This window comes from Leucoraja erinacea, chromosome 20 (assembly GCF_028641065.1).
Source record: "Leucoraja erinacea ecotype New England chromosome 20, Leri_hhj_1, whole genome shotgun sequence".
Classification (NCBI taxonomy): domain Eukaryota; kingdom Metazoa; phylum Chordata; class Chondrichthyes; order Rajiformes; family Rajidae; genus Leucoraja; species Leucoraja erinaceus.
Genome location: NC_073396.1, coordinates 20,395,602 through 20,414,257, shown reverse-complemented (window position 1 = coordinate 20,414,257; position 18,656 = coordinate 20,395,602). Strand labels below are relative to the sequence as shown.

Here is an 18,656-nt window from a genome sequence, read left to right as displayed (position 1 = left end):
CTGGGTGGTAAGGCAGACAGATTAAGTGACAAAGGACAATCTTCCCCAACCGTTTCCAGTTCTGGTAGAAGATCAGTTACCTGACACATTAGAACATAGAACAGTATACGCACAGGATCAGGCCGATCGGCCCACGATGTCCGTGCTGAACGTGATACCAAGATCAAGTCTGCTCTGCCAGCACGTGATCCAGGCCCCTCCATTCCCTGCATATCCATGTGCCTATCTAAAAGCCTCTCAAACGCCACAATTGTACCTGCCTCCACCAGCATAGGGGGGGGAAGCCACCGAGCGGGGCCTGCCCTTCCTTGAAGACCAGACGATGGAGCCTGCTACGACTACAGACTAGACGAGCGAGGAGCAAGGAGCAAGGAGAGGGACCTACCACACATTCAAGGTCGACAGCGGAAGGTGCCCCCAGGGCACAAGGAGAGGGCGATCCCCACATCCGAGGAAGGTGGAGGCCTCGCAGCAGCCTGGGGTTTGTCTGGATCGGGCGCTGCTCATGAGAACCAGAGCATGGACTGGACTTTGAATATGGCGCCTCTTGAATGCGGGCTCAGTGGACTGTTTCTGTACACTTTGTTCATCGGGGGTAGACACAACATGCTGGAGTAACTCAGCGGGTGAGGCAGCATCTCTGGAGAGAAGGAACGGGTGACGTTTCAGGTGGAGACCCTTCTTCAGACTGGAGATTTTGTGCCTAGCTTTGATTTAAACCAGCATCTGCAGTTCTTTCTTACACATTGCTCATCGGGGGAATCTGCGTAGATACGGCAATACTCTACTGGACTATTTGTAAGAAAACAGTTTGACCATGCACTTTGCACCTGTGACAATAAAGCATCATTGAATCAATGAATTGAAGGAGATGCACCAAGGGGGACACACAACCAACGACAGACGATTCAGTGGCTTTCAGAACCCATCAGTGAACCTCTCACAGTGCCCTTTGAACGATCTGCTGAACAAGTTGTTTGTGGCGTCCCTGAGCCACAGGAGATCATCGCTCTTGCTACCGCACATCATACACACTCTGCTGCCCTACTTACAGTGTGCACTCAGTATTCTGCAGGAAGCTTGCTGGCTCTGCAAAGTCTTGACATCAAAAGGAATTCCAAGTTCTGGTACTGCAAATAAGGAATTTAAGATTCCACAATCTTGGAGAAAACGCATTAACTGGAATATGGACAGTGGCCACAGGAACTCAATGACTTTGAAAGCTATCAAACCTCTGATGTTAAATGGGAGACTGGAACCTTGATAAAAAAAACAAGCAACCAGGAAACTTCAAAATTCACAGCACACGTCATTAGAATAATAAATTAAAAGAAACTGCAAGGTTGAAAATCCGAACTAAAAAAACAGAATATGTTGGAAGTCTCGACCCGAAATGTCACCCATTCCTTCTCTCCAGAAATGCTTCCTGCCCCGCTGAGTTACTCCAGCATTTTGTGTCTGTCTTTAATATGTTGGAAATACTTGGGTCAGATTGCAATCGTTAAGAAATAGTTAACATTTCAGAATGAGGAAAGGTCAGAAATCAACCCCGTTTTAATTTGCAAAGAGAGAGGGGCGGAGAGCGAGAAAAAGGGATGTTTGTGACTGAGTGACACAAGTGGCAATGCTTCCAACTGAGAGAGAGCACAGTGGACGCTTGTTCACTGCAGATGATCAGTCTGAGGTGACGTTAGCTTGACATGAATGAGAGTAGAGGAGAGAAACAAAGTGCTGGAACTGAGATACAAAATACTTGCTGGAAATTTGAAATAAACGAGAATGCCGGAAATACGTTGGGTTCTAGTTCTTCCTTCGGGGGAATGCGTCTCTTTCTGTCATATCCCACCTTCTCTGCGCATAGGCCTAATGGCGGTGGCGGCCTCCAACTGCGACCGACCTCGAGACTCCAGAAGCAGAGCCAGCCAGGACTTCGAGGCTGGCCGAATTCGGAGCTGTGGCGGCGTTCCGGCGGCACGACTCGAGGCTGAGGCAGTGTTTCGGTGGCTGAGGCAGCGTTCCAGCGGTGGTGACCTGAATCCCGGGCTCGGCCGCGGGCCCAGTGGACGACATTGTCGGGACCTCACAGGTCACAGGTTGGTGACCTGTTTTCCCGGAGCTCCCGCGGCAACAGCTGCGTCCGCTGGACTGGAGGGCGGAAGCTTCGACCACCCCGGGCCGCGGAGCTTGAACCGGCCCGTTCGTGGAGCTCGGTTGAGCCGCGCTTCGCCCGGTGGGGTCACAACATCGGAGGCCTAGACTGCCTCAGCGCAGAGGGAGAATAAGGAGGGGAAGAGACGGTGACTTTAAGACTTTAGCCTCCATTACAGTGAGGAGGTGCCTGGTGAACTCACTGTGGTGGATGTTAATTTGTGTTTATTGTGTGTTTTGTTGTTTATTATTATATGTATGACTGCAGGCAACAAAATTTTGTTCAGACCGAAAGGTCTGAATGACAAATAAAGGAATCTAATCTAATCTAGTAGCAAATACAGAGGGAGAAAAATAGAAGGAAATTTGCAGTTTAGTGATCTTACATTAGAACTGGTCAGAGTTCAGATACACACTGGATGAGATGGTTATCTGAAATCCCTGTGCCCCATCTGGTTGTCCCACTGCCTTGCCCACCTTTCCCTCTCCCCGTGTCCCCTTCCACCTACATCCCTTCCTCTTGCTTCACATTTCACTCATCATCTCTCCTTTTCATCTATAACCTTTGTCCACCCATCTGCCAATCCACCCCCCACCTGTAGCCACTTATCACTGGCCAGAGTTTCTCGCACCCCAACTCTCTTTTCCAGCTTTCTCCCCTCTACTCCAATGAGTCTAAAGAAGGGTCCCGACCCAAAATGTCACCCATCCATGTTCTCCACAGATGCTGCCTGATCTGCTGAGTTATTCCAGTACTTTGCATGTTTTCTTTGTAAACCTTGCACCTCCCTTTTGTCGAATATATTTTGAGTTCAGAGGGTTGCCACGTGCTTGGTCAGGAGATGGGGCACTGTTCCTCAAACTTCCGGCAGGCTTGGGTGAAGGAGGAGGTCAAAAGACAGGGAAGTCAGGGAGGAAGGAGATCAGGAAGTAAAGTGAGGTAACTCAGGGCTGCATCTCTGAAATGAACAGAGCAGTTCAGCAAAGGAATCCCCAATCTGTGTTAGACCTGCAATATTGAGATTATCACAGCATCAAGACCAAACGCAGCACACTATGTGGGAAGAAGTACATCATAGTTTCTTGAAGGAGTGAGTCGCCTAGTACAGAATTTTACATTTCAGGGTTAAAGATTGACCATAGAAAAGTGGAAGCAGACTCAGGAACAGCTTCTTCCCCTCTGTTATCAGGTTTCTGAACGGTCATTCCATTCAGATATAGTCCGACTCACCTCTACACCATTGTGGACATTGGACTTTGTCTATGGAACTAGTGTGTTGCAATGCTGAGAATATATTTTGCCTTCTGTATCTTCCCCTTTGCTCTACCTATTGTACTGGTTTGATTTGATTGTGTTTACGCACAGTATTATCTGATCTGTTTGGTTAGCATGCAAAACATAGCTTTTCACTGTACCTCGGTACACGTGAATATAATAAACCTAATCACTGCATGGCTGGGGAGACCACAATGACGGAATCTGTAGATTGAAAATCTCTGGAGGGAATAAATTGGGTGATTCTAAAGGAGAACAGCCCAACGTACAACGGCAAGACCGTGGTCCATAGTATAAGGAGGTGTCAGAGAGCTGGCACTCGATCTCTAAGGTAAAAGTCACTTTGCCAAACCACATCAGCATTGCCTTGTCACGGTTTCACAGCAGTCTTGGCATTGGATAGAAGTGAGCAGAGTGCTGGAGCTCAGAGGGGATTTAGCTCAAGGCCAGTGAACGTTGACAATAGCTCTTTTATTTCCAATGCTGGTCAGTCAATCAAATTGTTAACTCCAGTTTCTTCCACCTCAGACACTGCCCGACATGCTGAGCATTCTGCATTTTTCTGCTTCCAATTTCCAGCATCTGCTATATTTTGCTTCTGAATAAAAAAACTATCTTTGTTCTTGTCCAGAGTGCGTATTTGCCTGATCCTGTTAGCTGTTCCCCCCCCCCCCCCCCCCCCCCCCCCACACACAGGAAGCGTAGGCTGGAGAATGCATCGAGACAAAGCACCTCTATTCAGATCAAAGTTTCTACCAGGGAGTGGAATGGAAACTGCAGCCAAGTTCGGCTGAAGGAGTCATTGTTAACAAACCAAGAAAAAGGCATGTCAATTCTGTTGGGGATTTTACAATGAAAATCTTCAAATGCAAATGAAAAATTACTTTCCAAAACCAAGGTGCTACAGACGATGGAAAAGTGAAATTTATTAACGAGTACCACAAATAGTGAACAAATTGGCCCGCATATGCAGGGCTAGGAAAAGTGAGTTTACCATCCAGGTAAATAACCCACCAGCAGATGAAACATTCATTCAGTTTCTCTTTCCACGGGTTTAGATGGATATGGGCCAAACAAACGCAAATGAGGTCAGTTTAAATGGGGCAACTTGGATGGCATGAATGTTGGGCCGAAGGGTTTGTCTCCGTGTTGTATGAAATACTGGCTGATCTGCTGAACACTTGAGGCATTTCCTGTTTTAGAGCATTATGGCCAATAATTTTTAACTGTTTTCTGTCATATAAGCTAAGTCAACAATCTCTTATTTACAAAATACCAAGTGCTGGAGGAACTCAGTGGGTCAGAGGACAGATGACATTTCAGGTCAGGACCCAAAACATTGCCTACCCATTCCTTCCACAGATGCTGCCTGACCTGTTGAGTTCCTCCATCACTTTATGTTTTCTCAAGATTACAGCACCTGCAGTTCATGTGTCTCCAATCTCTGATTTTCACTGCTGTTCACCGCAATGTTGGGCTTGTGACAGAAGTGGTTAACTAGAGATAAGAGAAGCAGCAGCTGACAGCCTGTGTGAGGAACATACAGAGACAGACATCAAGTGCTGGTGGAAGATCATGGGCTCGGTGAAAGACGCTCTTTGGTCTGCCCGAAACCTGTTGGTCTCCCAGCACAACGAGACGGCCGTAAGGGAATGTGGCCAACTGGCACATTCCAGGCTGCGGGAGGACTGAAGCGCAGAGCAGCCAAGGTTCCGTGGGGAAGGACTGCAGTCCAGGGGCTTTCGGGTACTCGACATTGACGGGCTGGGTCTAACGTGGAAGCCTCTCAACTGATGGAAGGTTCTGTCACCCCAGAGGAGCCACATGAGTGGCAATGGTGCTTTGGCACAAAAATGTGCTAACACCACGAACGTATAGAACCATGACACTGAATGTACAGATTGTTTAGTTTAGCTTATTTGTAACATGTACCGGGATACAGTGAAAAGCTTTTTGTTGCATGTTAACTAGTTAGCGGAAAGATTATACATGATTACAATCGAACTGTCCACAGCGTACAGATACAGGATAAAGGGAATAACATTTAGCGCAAGATAAGGTCAGTAAAGTCCGGTTAAAGATAATCTGAGGGTCTTCACTGATGTAGCTCAGGACCACTCTCTAGAATTTGGTAGGATAGCTCAGATGCCTGATAACAGCTGGAAAGAAACTGTCTCTGAATCCGCACGTATGCATTTTCACACTTGTGTGTCTCTGAACAACAATGAATGTAAAGAGCATTGCATAGTGTTTTCTCTTTTATACTTATATGTATTTTTTCTGAGTTAAGTTTATTTTTGAAATTTACTTGGCTTTTAGTTCACTTTACTTTAGAGATACAGCGTAGGAACAGGCTCTTCGGCCCACTGAGTCCATACTAACACGGTCACAGGGAGAACGTACAAACTCTGCACAGTTAGCACCCGGAGTCAGGATCAAACCCAGGTGTAAGGTGCCTTGTACCTGGCACTGTAAGGCAGCACTCCTGCCACTGTGCCTCCCCCCCAAAAAAAGAACACCGGGTCTTTAAACCAAAAGTTCAACCAAAGCATTCAACCAAAGTGAGTCGATGCCCAGTGCCCAGTTAGTGCAGATAAAGGATGAGTTTGCTTCATTTATATTCATCTGCAAGAAAGGCCAGCTCATCTGGGCAGTCTACCTGTGACATCAGGCAGTTGGACAGTACAGGGAGAGGCAGACCTATGGATGGGGCAAGCAAGCAGAGCTTGGGTTGGGAAAGCATGTCCTGCTAGAGGTGCAGCCATTGAAGGGGAGAGAATAAAGGAGAAATGTACTTTAATTGTGCAACAAACAATCTGCTGGAGGAATTCAGTGGGTCCAGCAGCATCCGGGGGAGGAGGGGAAATGGTCAGCATTCAGGGTTGAAACCATGCATCAAGACTGACGCAGGGGTTTGCACTGAAATGTGACCATTCCTTTCCTCTGCTACAGATGCTGTTCTACAGCAGACCCAGTAAAATGGAAAAGGGTCCCAACCCAACACATCGCCTGTTCATACCCTCCCCAAATGCTGCCTGACCCGCTGAGTTCCTCCTGCACTTTGTGTTTTGCTCAAGATCCTCCAGCACACTGTTTGTTTCCAGATTACAGCAGCCTGTTGTTTCTCCATGTATTTATAGTGATACCTTCGAGTGTGTGGGTGTATGGTACTTAGGGTGTATGGTACTATTAAAACATAAGAATTATTGGGTGGAGAAACGGGTTCTACAAAATTGTTTTGATAGAATTTGAATGGGTTGAAGTCATTGACAGGGGGTGTGGTGGCAGTCTGGCTCTGTCCGTTCGTTCTAAGACTGGACCAACATTGCAGCAGTAGATGCCGTGGGTTACTGAGCACCTGGCGTAAGGCACTCTGACCCTGAGCGTCACCTCTCATGGCACTAAGGTCTTGGTCTTGCCACGTTGACACAAAGCTTCTTTTCATCTACCAGGGCTCCCAGCCAGATCCCATCTGTCATATCATGTGACCTCTTGAGGAACTTGAGATTCAATGACAAGGGCTTGAATATGAAAGTAAACTCGAACAGTAAGCCAAACCCAGAGTGTCACTGACAGGTTAGCTAGCAAAACTCTCGAGAGGAAAGGTGGTAAATGTATGACGTGGAAACAGGTACATCACCAACATGCACTGGAATAGTCAGGTCTGAGGATAACAAAGGCATGGTCAGCAGTAAGGTAACTACGCAGACCCATTCCTTGAATGAGGCAGCTCGAGACTGCCACACAGTTATCCTGTGGGGTGCTCCAGGCCCCCCATTCCACTGTACAGTATGGGGTGGCACAGTGACACAGCTGGTAGAGCTGCTGCCTCACAGCACCGGAGACCTGGGCTTGATTCCGAGTAAGGGTGCTGTCTGTGCGGAGTTTGCACATTCTCCTGGTGGGTTTCCTCTGGGTGCTCCGGTTTCCTCCCACGTGCAAGAGACATGCGGGTTTGTAAGTTAATCGGCCTCTGTAATATTGCTTCTAATGTGCAGGGAGTGGATGAGAAAGTGGGATAACATAAAACTAGTGTGAACGGGTGATCGACGGTCAGTGTGGACTCGGTGGGCCGAAGGGCCTGTTTCCATGCTGTATCTGTAAATTAATCTAAACCTCCACCTTTCCTTCTCGCTCTGTGTACATGCTGCAGAAAGCAGAACACACTTCACTTCTCTTGTTGTTCTGCACACAACCCCTTGTTTGTTTTAACTGCAATTAAAATTCCAAAGTCAAATGCGATCCATAAATATCTCCATTGTATCCTCAGCAACTGAAGGGCAGAAATTGATTTTATTTACTCTCGAGACTGGGCATCAGCAGTTAAATTCTGGCCTGGAGAGAAAGTGGGGATATGTCAAATTAAAATTCACTAAAAATTGGAAACTGGGGAATAAATCAATTTACTGAGCAAGTTGGGTGAAATCAGCTGCTTACTCACGGGATATCAACGCCTCTTCATCGCTGGGAACGGATTCTTTGCCCTTGGACCCCATCGACACAATTCTTTCCTTGCAGGAGATGTGTGTGATGCTGGCAAGCACAACATCTCCAATTGCCTTGGAGAAGGTAGTGATGAGTTGCCTTCTCAAATTATTCTTCTGGCAAAGGTAATCTTCATATTGTTGGTGAGGGAGTTCTAGGATTTGTGACTCGATGATGACGGAATGGCATTAACTTCAACAGTAAGGGCCTGTCCCACTTACATGTCCTTGGCACGCAAATTACGTGACCTCGTGGTCGCGTTGAGCCGCGATGGTTCCACGAAGGTCGGGCGCGATTACATGTGTACGCACAGCCGTCTGGAGCGCGTGAAGTCATTTGAAGATGGACACAAAGCTGGAGTAACTCAGCGGGACCGGTAGTATCTCTGGAGAGAAGCAATGGGTGACGTTTCGTGTCGAGACTCTTCTTCAGTCTGAAAAGAAGGGTTTTGACCCGAAACGTCACCCATTGCTTCTCTCCAGAGATGCTGCCGGTCCCACAGAGTTACTCCTGCATTTTGTGTCTATCTTCACTTTTCTTGGCCCCGCTCTAGAAGTGGGGGTGGATCCGGAGTTCGGCGATCGTTTGCCTGCTTCTGCTGCTGTTGAAGGTGAGATGTTGCGTCGCACCAGGGTCTTGGGCCTGTCCCACTTTAGCCGTCAGTTCCGCGACAGGCCGTTGGCGTGCAAAGATTTTGTTCACTACAAAAATTTCGGAGCCCCGCGCGATGTCCCGCACAACTACATACCCCTCCGCGCTTCTAAGTGGGACCGGCCCCGTGCGGCCATACGATGCCCATGAGACTCAATGCAACCACGAGGTTGCGTAATTTGCGTGCCAAGGACACGTAAGTGGGACAGGCCCTTAACTTGTAGGCAGCGGAGTTCCCGCAACTTCCCATCCGTGGGCTCAGTGGGAGAGATATAGGGTAATGAAGGTGCTGTCAGAGTTTGAGGTGAGTAACCAAGGCCTCGATTCCAAAGGCCTTCTCTACATCACAGACACCAAACAGAGTGGGTGACTACTATACAGGCTCCCGCCATTTGGTCCAGAGGGGCTTCTAGTTTTAAATTCCCAATTTAAACCTCATTCTCAAGTCAGTGTCTTTGGCTTCTTACACTGCTCCAATGTAAACTTGACAAACAGCATCTCATCTTCTGTCGGGACATGTTACCGCCCTTAGCCTGAACCTCCTGCAGACATAACAACAGCAATTAATAAGCCTGCACCACGTTCTCAGTCAGCACCACCACCACTTGCGTCATTCCGTCTCTCAGCCTCCACCTTGGTAGACACATCCCCTTTGTTCACCCCAAGGCTGCAACTTAAAACAGGCCTGATTTCTAACTATTACCAATTCTTATGAAAGGTCATCAACCTGAAATCTTAACTCTATGGATGCTGCCTGACTTGCTGAGTGTTTCCTGAACTTTGTTTTTATCTCAGATTAGGGTGCTTTTGGTCTGCCTAATTAATTATCATGCGCAGACAGATGAGATGAGTTTATCTTGGCATCATGTTCGGCACAGACACTGGAGGCCTGAGGCCTGTTCCTGTGCTGTTTATGTTCCATGTTCTATGGGTGTTCAACACAGCCTGGATATGACTCATTCTCCCTTCCCAAGACATCTTGCCAGTGAAAGTACATTTTTCTCATCCATATCCCTCCGCCACTCCCAAGGGAACCCTGGATCAGCTTGAATACAGGGAATGTCACAGATGTTCATCCAAGTGTTCCCTGTGTGTGTGTTGAACTATTACTGGATTTCCACAATGCCTCACAATGAATCAAAAGCCACAGAAGTTGGAGCGATAATAGCCAAGCTGATAGAGAATTGGCATCAATGTCCGAAACACAACGCCATTGTAACTGAGCCAGACACTGGTCCAAATGACTCGACCTTCAGTGTCCAATATGCAGTCAGCAACCTAAAGGGATGAATTCAAAGAAGAATAAAGGATTCATTCATAGAGATCTAAGGACACACTCACAGGAGGCTCCATTTGCACAGATACAAAGGTGGAACGCTTATGATAGAAAATAAATACAAAGTATTGAACAGTAGGAGATTCATTAAGGAGTTGAAGTAATTTGCAGCGCAATTATAACCAGGGCTGCTTGCTCTTGAACTGGCAACAGATCACACAGTGGCAGCTCGCAATGGTCTCCACTGATCTGTGGAACAATGGATCCTTTACACCACAAGCTAAAAAATTGCTCTGATATTGTGAAAATGCCTTCCTTGTGCCCTTCACCCGTTCATACATTCAGTAAGGATTAGCTCGAAATGCTGCCAGGCTTTAAATGGAGTTCCAGCCTCTCAACAGTGTGCAAGCACAAGAGGTGGTAGAGCTAGCCAGTGGGATTTCATAAGCTATTTTGCAGAACTCACAACTTTAACTCAGTCTGCAGAGCCACTAAACAACTTTCATCAGCAAAGGACCAGCAGGCTGCCTTTAAATTGTCTCCTTCATTAACCTGCTGGTTCACAGGTGAGCCTTCGCTTCTTGCTGACATACATCTGCTGAAATGTTGAAAAGACTAAAAGCTGCACTGAGCATTTTGTTGGAAATAATAACACAGGAAGTGAAGGTATTGGGACAAGGAGAGAACTCATCCAGACAAACTGAGGAAGCAAGTGCAAAGGAAGGATGTTGACCTTTTGTCCTGCTTCTTGTTTCCCAGCTGTAGCTGTCTGCGGCGCCCTTGTGTGCAGTAGGCAGACGTGGTTTTAATTTTTGTGCATGGATTGTATATGTGGGAGAGCACTGGGAAAGGTTAGTTAGGACTGTTTTACCATCTCTTAAAAATTAGTTGGAAAGAAATGGGGAAGGCACAGCGGTGCAACTGATAAAGCTGCTGCCTCACTGCACCAGAGACCCAGGGTTGATCCTAACCTCGGGCGTGTCTGTCTGTGTGGCGTTTGCACATTTCCCCCTCCGTCTGTGTGAGTTTCTTCCAGGTGTTCTGGTTTCTGCTCATATCCCAAAGATGTGTGTGTGTTGTAGGTAAATTGGTCTCTGTATATTGCCCCTAGTGTGCAGGAACTGGAGGAGAAAGCGGGTTAGCCCTCTGCCTCTGACTACGATACCACTAATATGTGTCATCTGCAAACTTACTAACCATGCCACCGACATACACACCCAAACATAGAATTCACATTCACATAGAACTAGTGCGAATAGGTGACCTATGGTCAGCTGGGACTGTTGAAAACTTGATGTTAAACAGATTTGTTACTCCTAGCTGCCACCATTTAAAATGCACTGTGGAATCTTTAAACATTTTTATCAGTGTTGGCTCCAGGGTAATAGTTGTCAGGCTGGAGTTCACTTGTTGATGAAACATTTGTTGTCTGACCTCTATAGCTGGACACAAACTTCACAGCATGATCAGGCAAATAGTGAAGTCAAAGAGAGCAAGTTCAGTAGACAGGACGGGTCAGGACATGCTAAGTGTATTTATATTAACAATTTGGATATGAATGTAGATGGCATGGTTAGTTTGCCGATGACACATACATTAGTGGTATCATGGAGAGTGGAGAGGGCTATCTATGATTACAATGGGATTTTGATCAACTGTGCCAAAGGGCTGACAAATGGCAGATGGAGTTTATTCAGATAAATGTGAGGTGTTGCATTTTGGGAGGACAAACCAGACTTGTATCGTAAATGGTTGGGCCCTGGAGAGTACTATAGAATAGAGAGATCTAGGGTGCAGGTGCAGATGCATAGTTCATGAAGGTGGCGAGAGAGGTGGATCGGTTGGTGACCAACATATTTGGCATGCCTGCCTTCATTTGTCAGGGTATTGTGGACAGGAGTAGGGACGTCATGTTACAACAGTACAAGATGTTGGCAAGGACACTGCGTACAGTTCTGGTCCTCATGCTATAGGAAGAAGGCCATTAAACGGCAAGGATACAAAAAGGATATCAGGATATTACTCTGTCTGAATGATTTGAGCTGATTTTGCCAAGCACATTAGAGGATAAGGAGTGACCTTATAGAGGGATAGAGCATGATATAAAAGCATAGATAAGGTGAACAGCAAAAACTAGAGGGCAGAGCTTTAAGCTCGGGGGGGGGGGGGGGGGAGAAAAGATTTAAAAGGGACCTGAAGAGCAACGTCTCCACAGAAATGGTATATACCATTCTGTGGTTTCAGCTGCCAGAGGAAGTCATAGAGGCAGGTACAGTTACACCATTTAATGAACATTTTGACATGTACATAGCTATAAAACATTTGGAGGGATATGGACCAGGCACAGGCAAATGGGACAAGCCCAGTTAACAAGTTGGTTGGCAGGAACAACTTCGGCCAAAGGGCCTGTTTCCGCACTGTATTGCTGTGACTATGACTGAAATAGTTTGTTTATTCTTGTTTTAATCTTTAAAATATTCCTGATTCATTTGGAGAGTCAAAGGTTATTTATCTTTAATAATCTAATATATCTTCCTTTGGCACATTGAAACCAACAATAATTACTTGTGTTGACAAGATTTACGTTCTGGCACTGCAGACACTTCTCTTCATCTCACGGTTCACCCATGAGATAAGACATGAAATTGCTGCCTCGCACAATTCTCAACAGAAAATGAATAAAGTGCTGGATCTCAAATTACTTGAGCACAAGGAAGAATTGTGCAAATTGTTATTGTTCTTTATAATCCACCTGGGTTTTTTTTAATTTCAATTGAAACTTATCTGGATGCTAGGATTGATGCTTCGTCAAACAATGCTATCAGTCATTTTTAATTACAACATGGAAAAAAAAGTGGCCTCTTGCAGAACATCTACAGAAATATTTAGTCCATTTGATTTACTCTAACAAAAGTGATCAAGCTGCTTATTTTCCTTAAATACTTATTCTCAACAACTTCTCTTCAGGATGAAATCTGCTTATAAATCCTGTTTGCAGTTCACACGTATTACTTACATGGAGGAACCCTTGTGCATGGATGTTTCAGGAATAAACCTTAATTGTTTAGGGAACAAGTTTGATTGATCTCACATACTGTCAATTTTAATTTTGTGATAGCATCTGTTGGCCTCGCTCATTACTGGTATCCCGATGAAAGTTTCAACTAAATAAAATCCCCAGGTGCATTATAAAGAATTTAATAACAATTTATAGAGTTCTTCTTTGTACTTGGGAAATTTGAAGTTTGACCTGCTATTTAGTTTATGTTCAGCTGTCAGGGGTAGTGGTGGATATTGGGGTAGTAGTGATATAGCGGTGTTTATGGGGCTTTTAGATCGGCACATGGATATGCAGGGAATGGATCACATGCAGCACAAAGCAATTAATTTAATTTGGCGTTGTGTTCGGCACAGATATTGTGAGCTGAAGTGCCTTTCCCTATGCTGTACTGACTTATAGAAACAAAGATAGACACAAAATGCTGGAGTAACTCAGCGGATCAGGCAGCATCTCTGGAGAAAAAGGATGGGTGATGTTTCAGGTCGGAACCCTTCTTCAGACTGAAGATGGGTCCCGACCCGAATAGTCACCCATCCATCCTTTTTGTCCAGATATGCTGCTTGATCTGTCTGTACTGATCTATGCCCTATTCTACACTAGCAACACTAATGGTTGAAACAGGAATCAGTGGGAGGAGGGAGGGAGAAATACCACAGATATCAAATCATCATGCACTTATAAATCTTGTCAAGGCCAACACAAATGGTTATTTTTGGAAGTCACATTTTTATTTTGTAAGCTGCAAATGACAATTTCTCATCATGCTCCAAGTGTTGAAATCTGAATGAGAGTGGACTTACTTCCAGCGAAGGCTATCCAGCGGGCGTATTTGGTGGTTTCTCTTCGCCAGTGAGAGGCCACCAGCAAGCCGCACGTTACCGTCAATGAAATAATGCCCATGATAATGAAAAAGAGTGTGGTGACCCATTCAGGTGGAAGACGAGGAGGGACACATGTTCGTTCACGCCCGTGGATTGTTTGACACTGGCGAACGAGGCCAACCGTCAGAGCACCTGCAGAGGCAAAGCAGACAGAACACATTACCCTTCAGCTCTGTACACCGTCCGTGCTCTCAACACGTCATATATTGGCATTGGATACATTGTTGTCACCTACACCGAGATATCGTGGAAATCTTTGTCTGCTCGCTATCCAATCGAATTATACTACATGAGGACAATCAAGCTATACATAAGTACAACAGGTACTAGTAAAAGAAAAATATCAGAGTGCAGAATATAGTGTTACAGTGCTGCAGCTACAGAGAAAGTACAGATTTTAAAAAGTGCTACTGCCGCAATGAGGTAGGTTGGGAGATGGGGACTACATGATTAACTTAGGAGAGGTCCGCACAGTGGTCTGCTGGTAAAAAAGCTGTTGCAGAATCTGATGGTACATGCTTTCAAACCTTTGTATCTTCTTCCCAACAGAAGAGTCATATATGTTTTCCAACTACCTCAATTCACAGCACTGAACCTTGTTCAGGCAGCTCAATGGATAGGTAGTCTGCAAGGTGGCATATTAATCAAGAGGAATTTTTTAAAATGCAATTGCTTTGTGTCTGTGTCTGGATCTCAAAATGCGTAATGAAAGGCTGCATTAATAGTGGAAACAGAAATAGGCTGCAACACTTTCCACAGTTGGATAGTCACACCCAAGATTGTGAACAAAATCTTCTTACTTAGTTATGGGAGAGCATCAATCACTAACAGAAAAAGATGGAGAAAATGGGGCAGGGAAGAAATAAATATGTGGTGTGACGCAGAAGGGAAAACAGCAGTTAGTTACAGGATCACTAAAATATCCGCTATATGTAGATGATTTATTAATGTCCCACATGTTGAGGGAACTATCAAAACAAACGGCTAAACTGGGCAAGCCTTTATTTATTCATCGAATCCTGTGGTAAAGCCTTGCCTTCCACATGGCTGGTTACCGGACTTGCAATGTGAGTTGCAGTTGAAGGAATGAAAGTTTGGAAAACCACACCAGGTCCCCATTATGTTAACTATAATGGCCGCAGTGTCCCCTACAAAAACATGTTGTGATTCATGAAACTTTTAAGCAGAACTTTTTCCTGCTGGAACTCATGAATTTATCAAACACAAATAAAACTACTGGAAAAGTTGCAGAAGTGCGAGTATGCCCAGTGTGGTTGCATTCGGTTTGCTCGGAATAAATGGAGGAATGGTATGCCACGTAACAAAACTCACTGCACCCAGCTGTTTATTCTGGCACTTAGTGGCACAGTAGTATTTGAACATAACAGCTAAAAACATGTTGTTATACATCATTAGTAAAGATTAAAGAAACAACCTCAAAAATTACATTTCTGTTCAAGTAGTGAAGAGGATGGTGGGTATATAGAACGAGCTGGTAGTTGAGGCAACAGTTAACAGCTAAAAGAGGAGGTAGTTGAGGCAACAGTTAACAGCATTTAAAAGACACTTTGACAGGTACATGAATAGGAAAGATTTAGAGGGATATGGATTAAATGTGGGCAAATGGGATATATTGGTCGGCATGGACGAGTTAGTCTGAAGGGCCTGTTTCCGCGTTGTACAGTGGTAAAGTGGTAGAGGCAGATACAATTACGACACTTAAAGTACACAGATGTTATTTGGTGGGATATGGGCCAGGCACAGGCAGATGGGTTAAGCTCAGTTTAGCAACTTGATTGGCATGGATAAGTTGGGTCAAAGGACCTGCTTCCGTGCTGTGTGACTCAATGGCTCTCCTTTGAAATGATTTCCCACATCATCCCTTTATCCTGACACACAATATTCAGCAGCATGGCCCAGGCACAAGCAAAGCTACACAATTCAGCACAAGCGGACTATATGACAAATCTGTATTTACCACTTAAAACTTGCGATAAAAAGCTATTCCAGTCAACTAATTCCAAAGGATTCACGCTCCGCTTGGCTGAGATATAAAAAAATGAATGGAAAATGGTGAACCCTGTGTGAATTGTGAATTAAGAAAAAGGTTTTTGGGAGTGAAGATAGATAAATAAAATGGAGACAGAGTTAAAAAAAACAAAACGAGACAAACATTGGCTGAAATTACCTTCTGGGACCGTGCGGTATGAGAGAACAGTAGTTTCTTTACCATAACCAGAAACATGGATGAACATGAGGGGTTTAAACTTGTTAATTTTAAAATATTTGGAACAGGGCTGGTATTACTCACCACAAGACTGCTGGAATGAAGCAAACATTATGTGAAAAGATGTTGACATTGCAAAGGAAGAAATTTAGTTTAGTCTATTTTATTGTCACATGTATCGAGGTACAGTGAAAAGCTTTTGTTGCGCGCTAACCAGTCAGTGGAAAGACTATACATGATTACACTCGAGCCATCCAGTGTTCAGATACATGATAAAGGGAATAACATTTAGTGCAAGATAATGCAGTAAATTCCGATTAGTCTAGTAAAGTCCGCTCTCTAGTTGTTCCTGAGCTACTATCAACCTCACTGGAGACCCTCAGACTATCTTTAATCGGACTTTGTTGTCTTTACCCAGTCATAACCTAGGATCACCGCAATACTCTTTGACAATAGTCTCGCAAATGGACCCAGCAATCCTCAAGATTTAATTGTATTTAACTGTGGCCACATGAACCGTCACAATTTACCAACTCCGCACAGCTACCCAAGGACAATTGGAGATGCATGACAACGCATAAGGGATGTCCACAACTCATGAATGAATGATAGTGGTTAAGGGGAGCAAGAGGAGGTAAGGAACCAAAAGTAACATTCATATTCTGTGGGTGAATTCTACCCTTGTCATTGCTCGAGAGTGAAATATTTCTTTAATCCTGTACGTACAGTAACTATTAATATTGAAGTACAGCATATTATAGTATAACAGCAACTGAACTGCAGAAATAGTTCAGCAGCTGTAAAGTGCTTTGGAGCATTATAAAGTGCTGTATAACGCAAGCCTATCTTTTTTCGTGTGTGACAAGAACAGGAATAAATTGTATGTTGAGAAAATGTCAATTCAGCAACAGATTAATGCGGTGAGGCTATATGTATGTGCTAAAAATGACTCATCGTGATGTGGTAGAACATATGTTCCAGCAGTATTCCACACAGGAGCTGGAAAATGAAGCCAGAGGCAGGCACAGATGGAAAGCCATGAGACTCACATACCGAAGCCTCCTACCTTCATCTAGTTTCCGTTTCAGTTGTGGCTCTGAAAAGGTTCAGGAGGGAAGCCTTTTGGTCAGCTTCAAAGTTCATGGTCACAAAACAATTTAACAATTGCCCGAGGTTACTCCTACATATTCTGAACCAATCCTACACCAATTGAGTGTTGATTTACTGAAAAATGTCCAGTCCACAGGGATCAGTCATTTAATAAACTTATAACATTTTATGGTATTTTGACACAAATGACAAAATCATGAGAGGAATAGATAGGTAAGCACACAGAGTATTTTGGCCAGAGTAAAGGAATCGAGACCCAGAGGACATAGGTTTAAGGTGAGGGAGGGGGAGGGGGGGGGGTGGAAAGATTTAATTGGAGCCTGAGGGGTAACTTTCTTTACACAAAGGGTGGTGAATGTATGGAACAAGCTGCCGGAGGTAGTTGAGGCAGGTACTATTGCAACAATTAAGAAAAATTTAGACAGGTACATGGTTAGAGTAGGTTTAGAGGGATTATGGGCCAAAAGCAGGCAGGTGGGACTAGTTTAGATGGGGCATGTTGGTCGGCAAGGGCAAGTTGGGCCAAAGGCCCTGTTCCATGCTGTATGACTCTATAAACTTGCTGGAGAGTTTGCTTGTAGGACCATAAACCTACAGCAATATCCAGAAAATCCCAACAAATCTCTCGTCCAAGCAAATGATAAATAGCTTTACTTTATAGTAAATCAAGAACAGTGATTTGTCTCACATGAAAACTTCAGGAAGTGGTGAACTCCTGTAATATAACAGAACATACACGAAAATATCAAACATACATGAGATTAGCTGCACAGGAGAAACAAACTATTCTTTGAAACAAAAACTTTTTTTTTCCACTTTAAGTAAGTGGCTTTGATGGGACATATTATTTATTCATGTATGAAAATTTTGCATCCATTAAGGCATACCGAAATAGCGCCATTTAATCCCTCTGCAAGATAGTGCTAGGCACCACAAGAATTGTGTCTTGGAAATATCTGAGCAGGAGCCAGTGCGTACTCCCCAGCGTCGGCTGCAAGCCTGGGCCGGCACCCCGCCAGCCCAGGGCCACCCCAGACACCTCCAGCCGACCCCACACAGGGACGGGACACTCAGGAGGGGACAGGGACGACCCAGCAGCAACTCAACAGCGCCCACAGCGCCAGAGACCCAGGCCCGATCCAACCACGGACGAAACACAGGTCTGCATCTTCGCTCACTCACTGAAGCATAAAGCAATAAACACGACAAAATCATTGCAGCTTTGTACAAAGGAACAATAAATACAATTAATTCATAGTTTGAAAGCCGTATTTTCTTACCTAGAAGAATCAAAGCTGCAAAATACAGATGAAACAAAAGTTCCCAGCCTCAACTACCTCCCCTTGCAGCTTGTTCTATACACCTACCAACCTTTGTGTTAAAAAGTTACACCTCGGATTCCTATTAAATCTTTTCCCCTTCACCTTGAACCGATGTCCTATGGTCCTCGATTCCCCTACTCTGGGCGAAAGACTGTGCATCTGCCCAATCTCTTCCTCTCATAATTTTGTACACCTCTATAAGATCTCCCCTCATCCTCC

The 18,656-nt window shown here is 44.8% G+C and overlaps 1 protein-coding gene across 1 annotated transcript in view; it reads right to left on the bottom strand.

Annotated features, from left to right (window-relative positions):
* Positions 1-18,656, bottom strand: part of LOC129706919 (uncharacterized protein C16orf52 homolog B) — a 92,455-nt gene that overhangs the window by 7,976 nt on the left and 65,823 nt on the right. Inside the window, exon 2 of the mRNA XM_055651564.1 lies at positions 13,698-13,910. Within this exon, the coding sequence (XP_055507539.1) occupies positions 13,698-13,910 (213 nt within the window). The remainder of the gene's footprint in view (positions 1-13,697; positions 13,911-18,656) is intronic.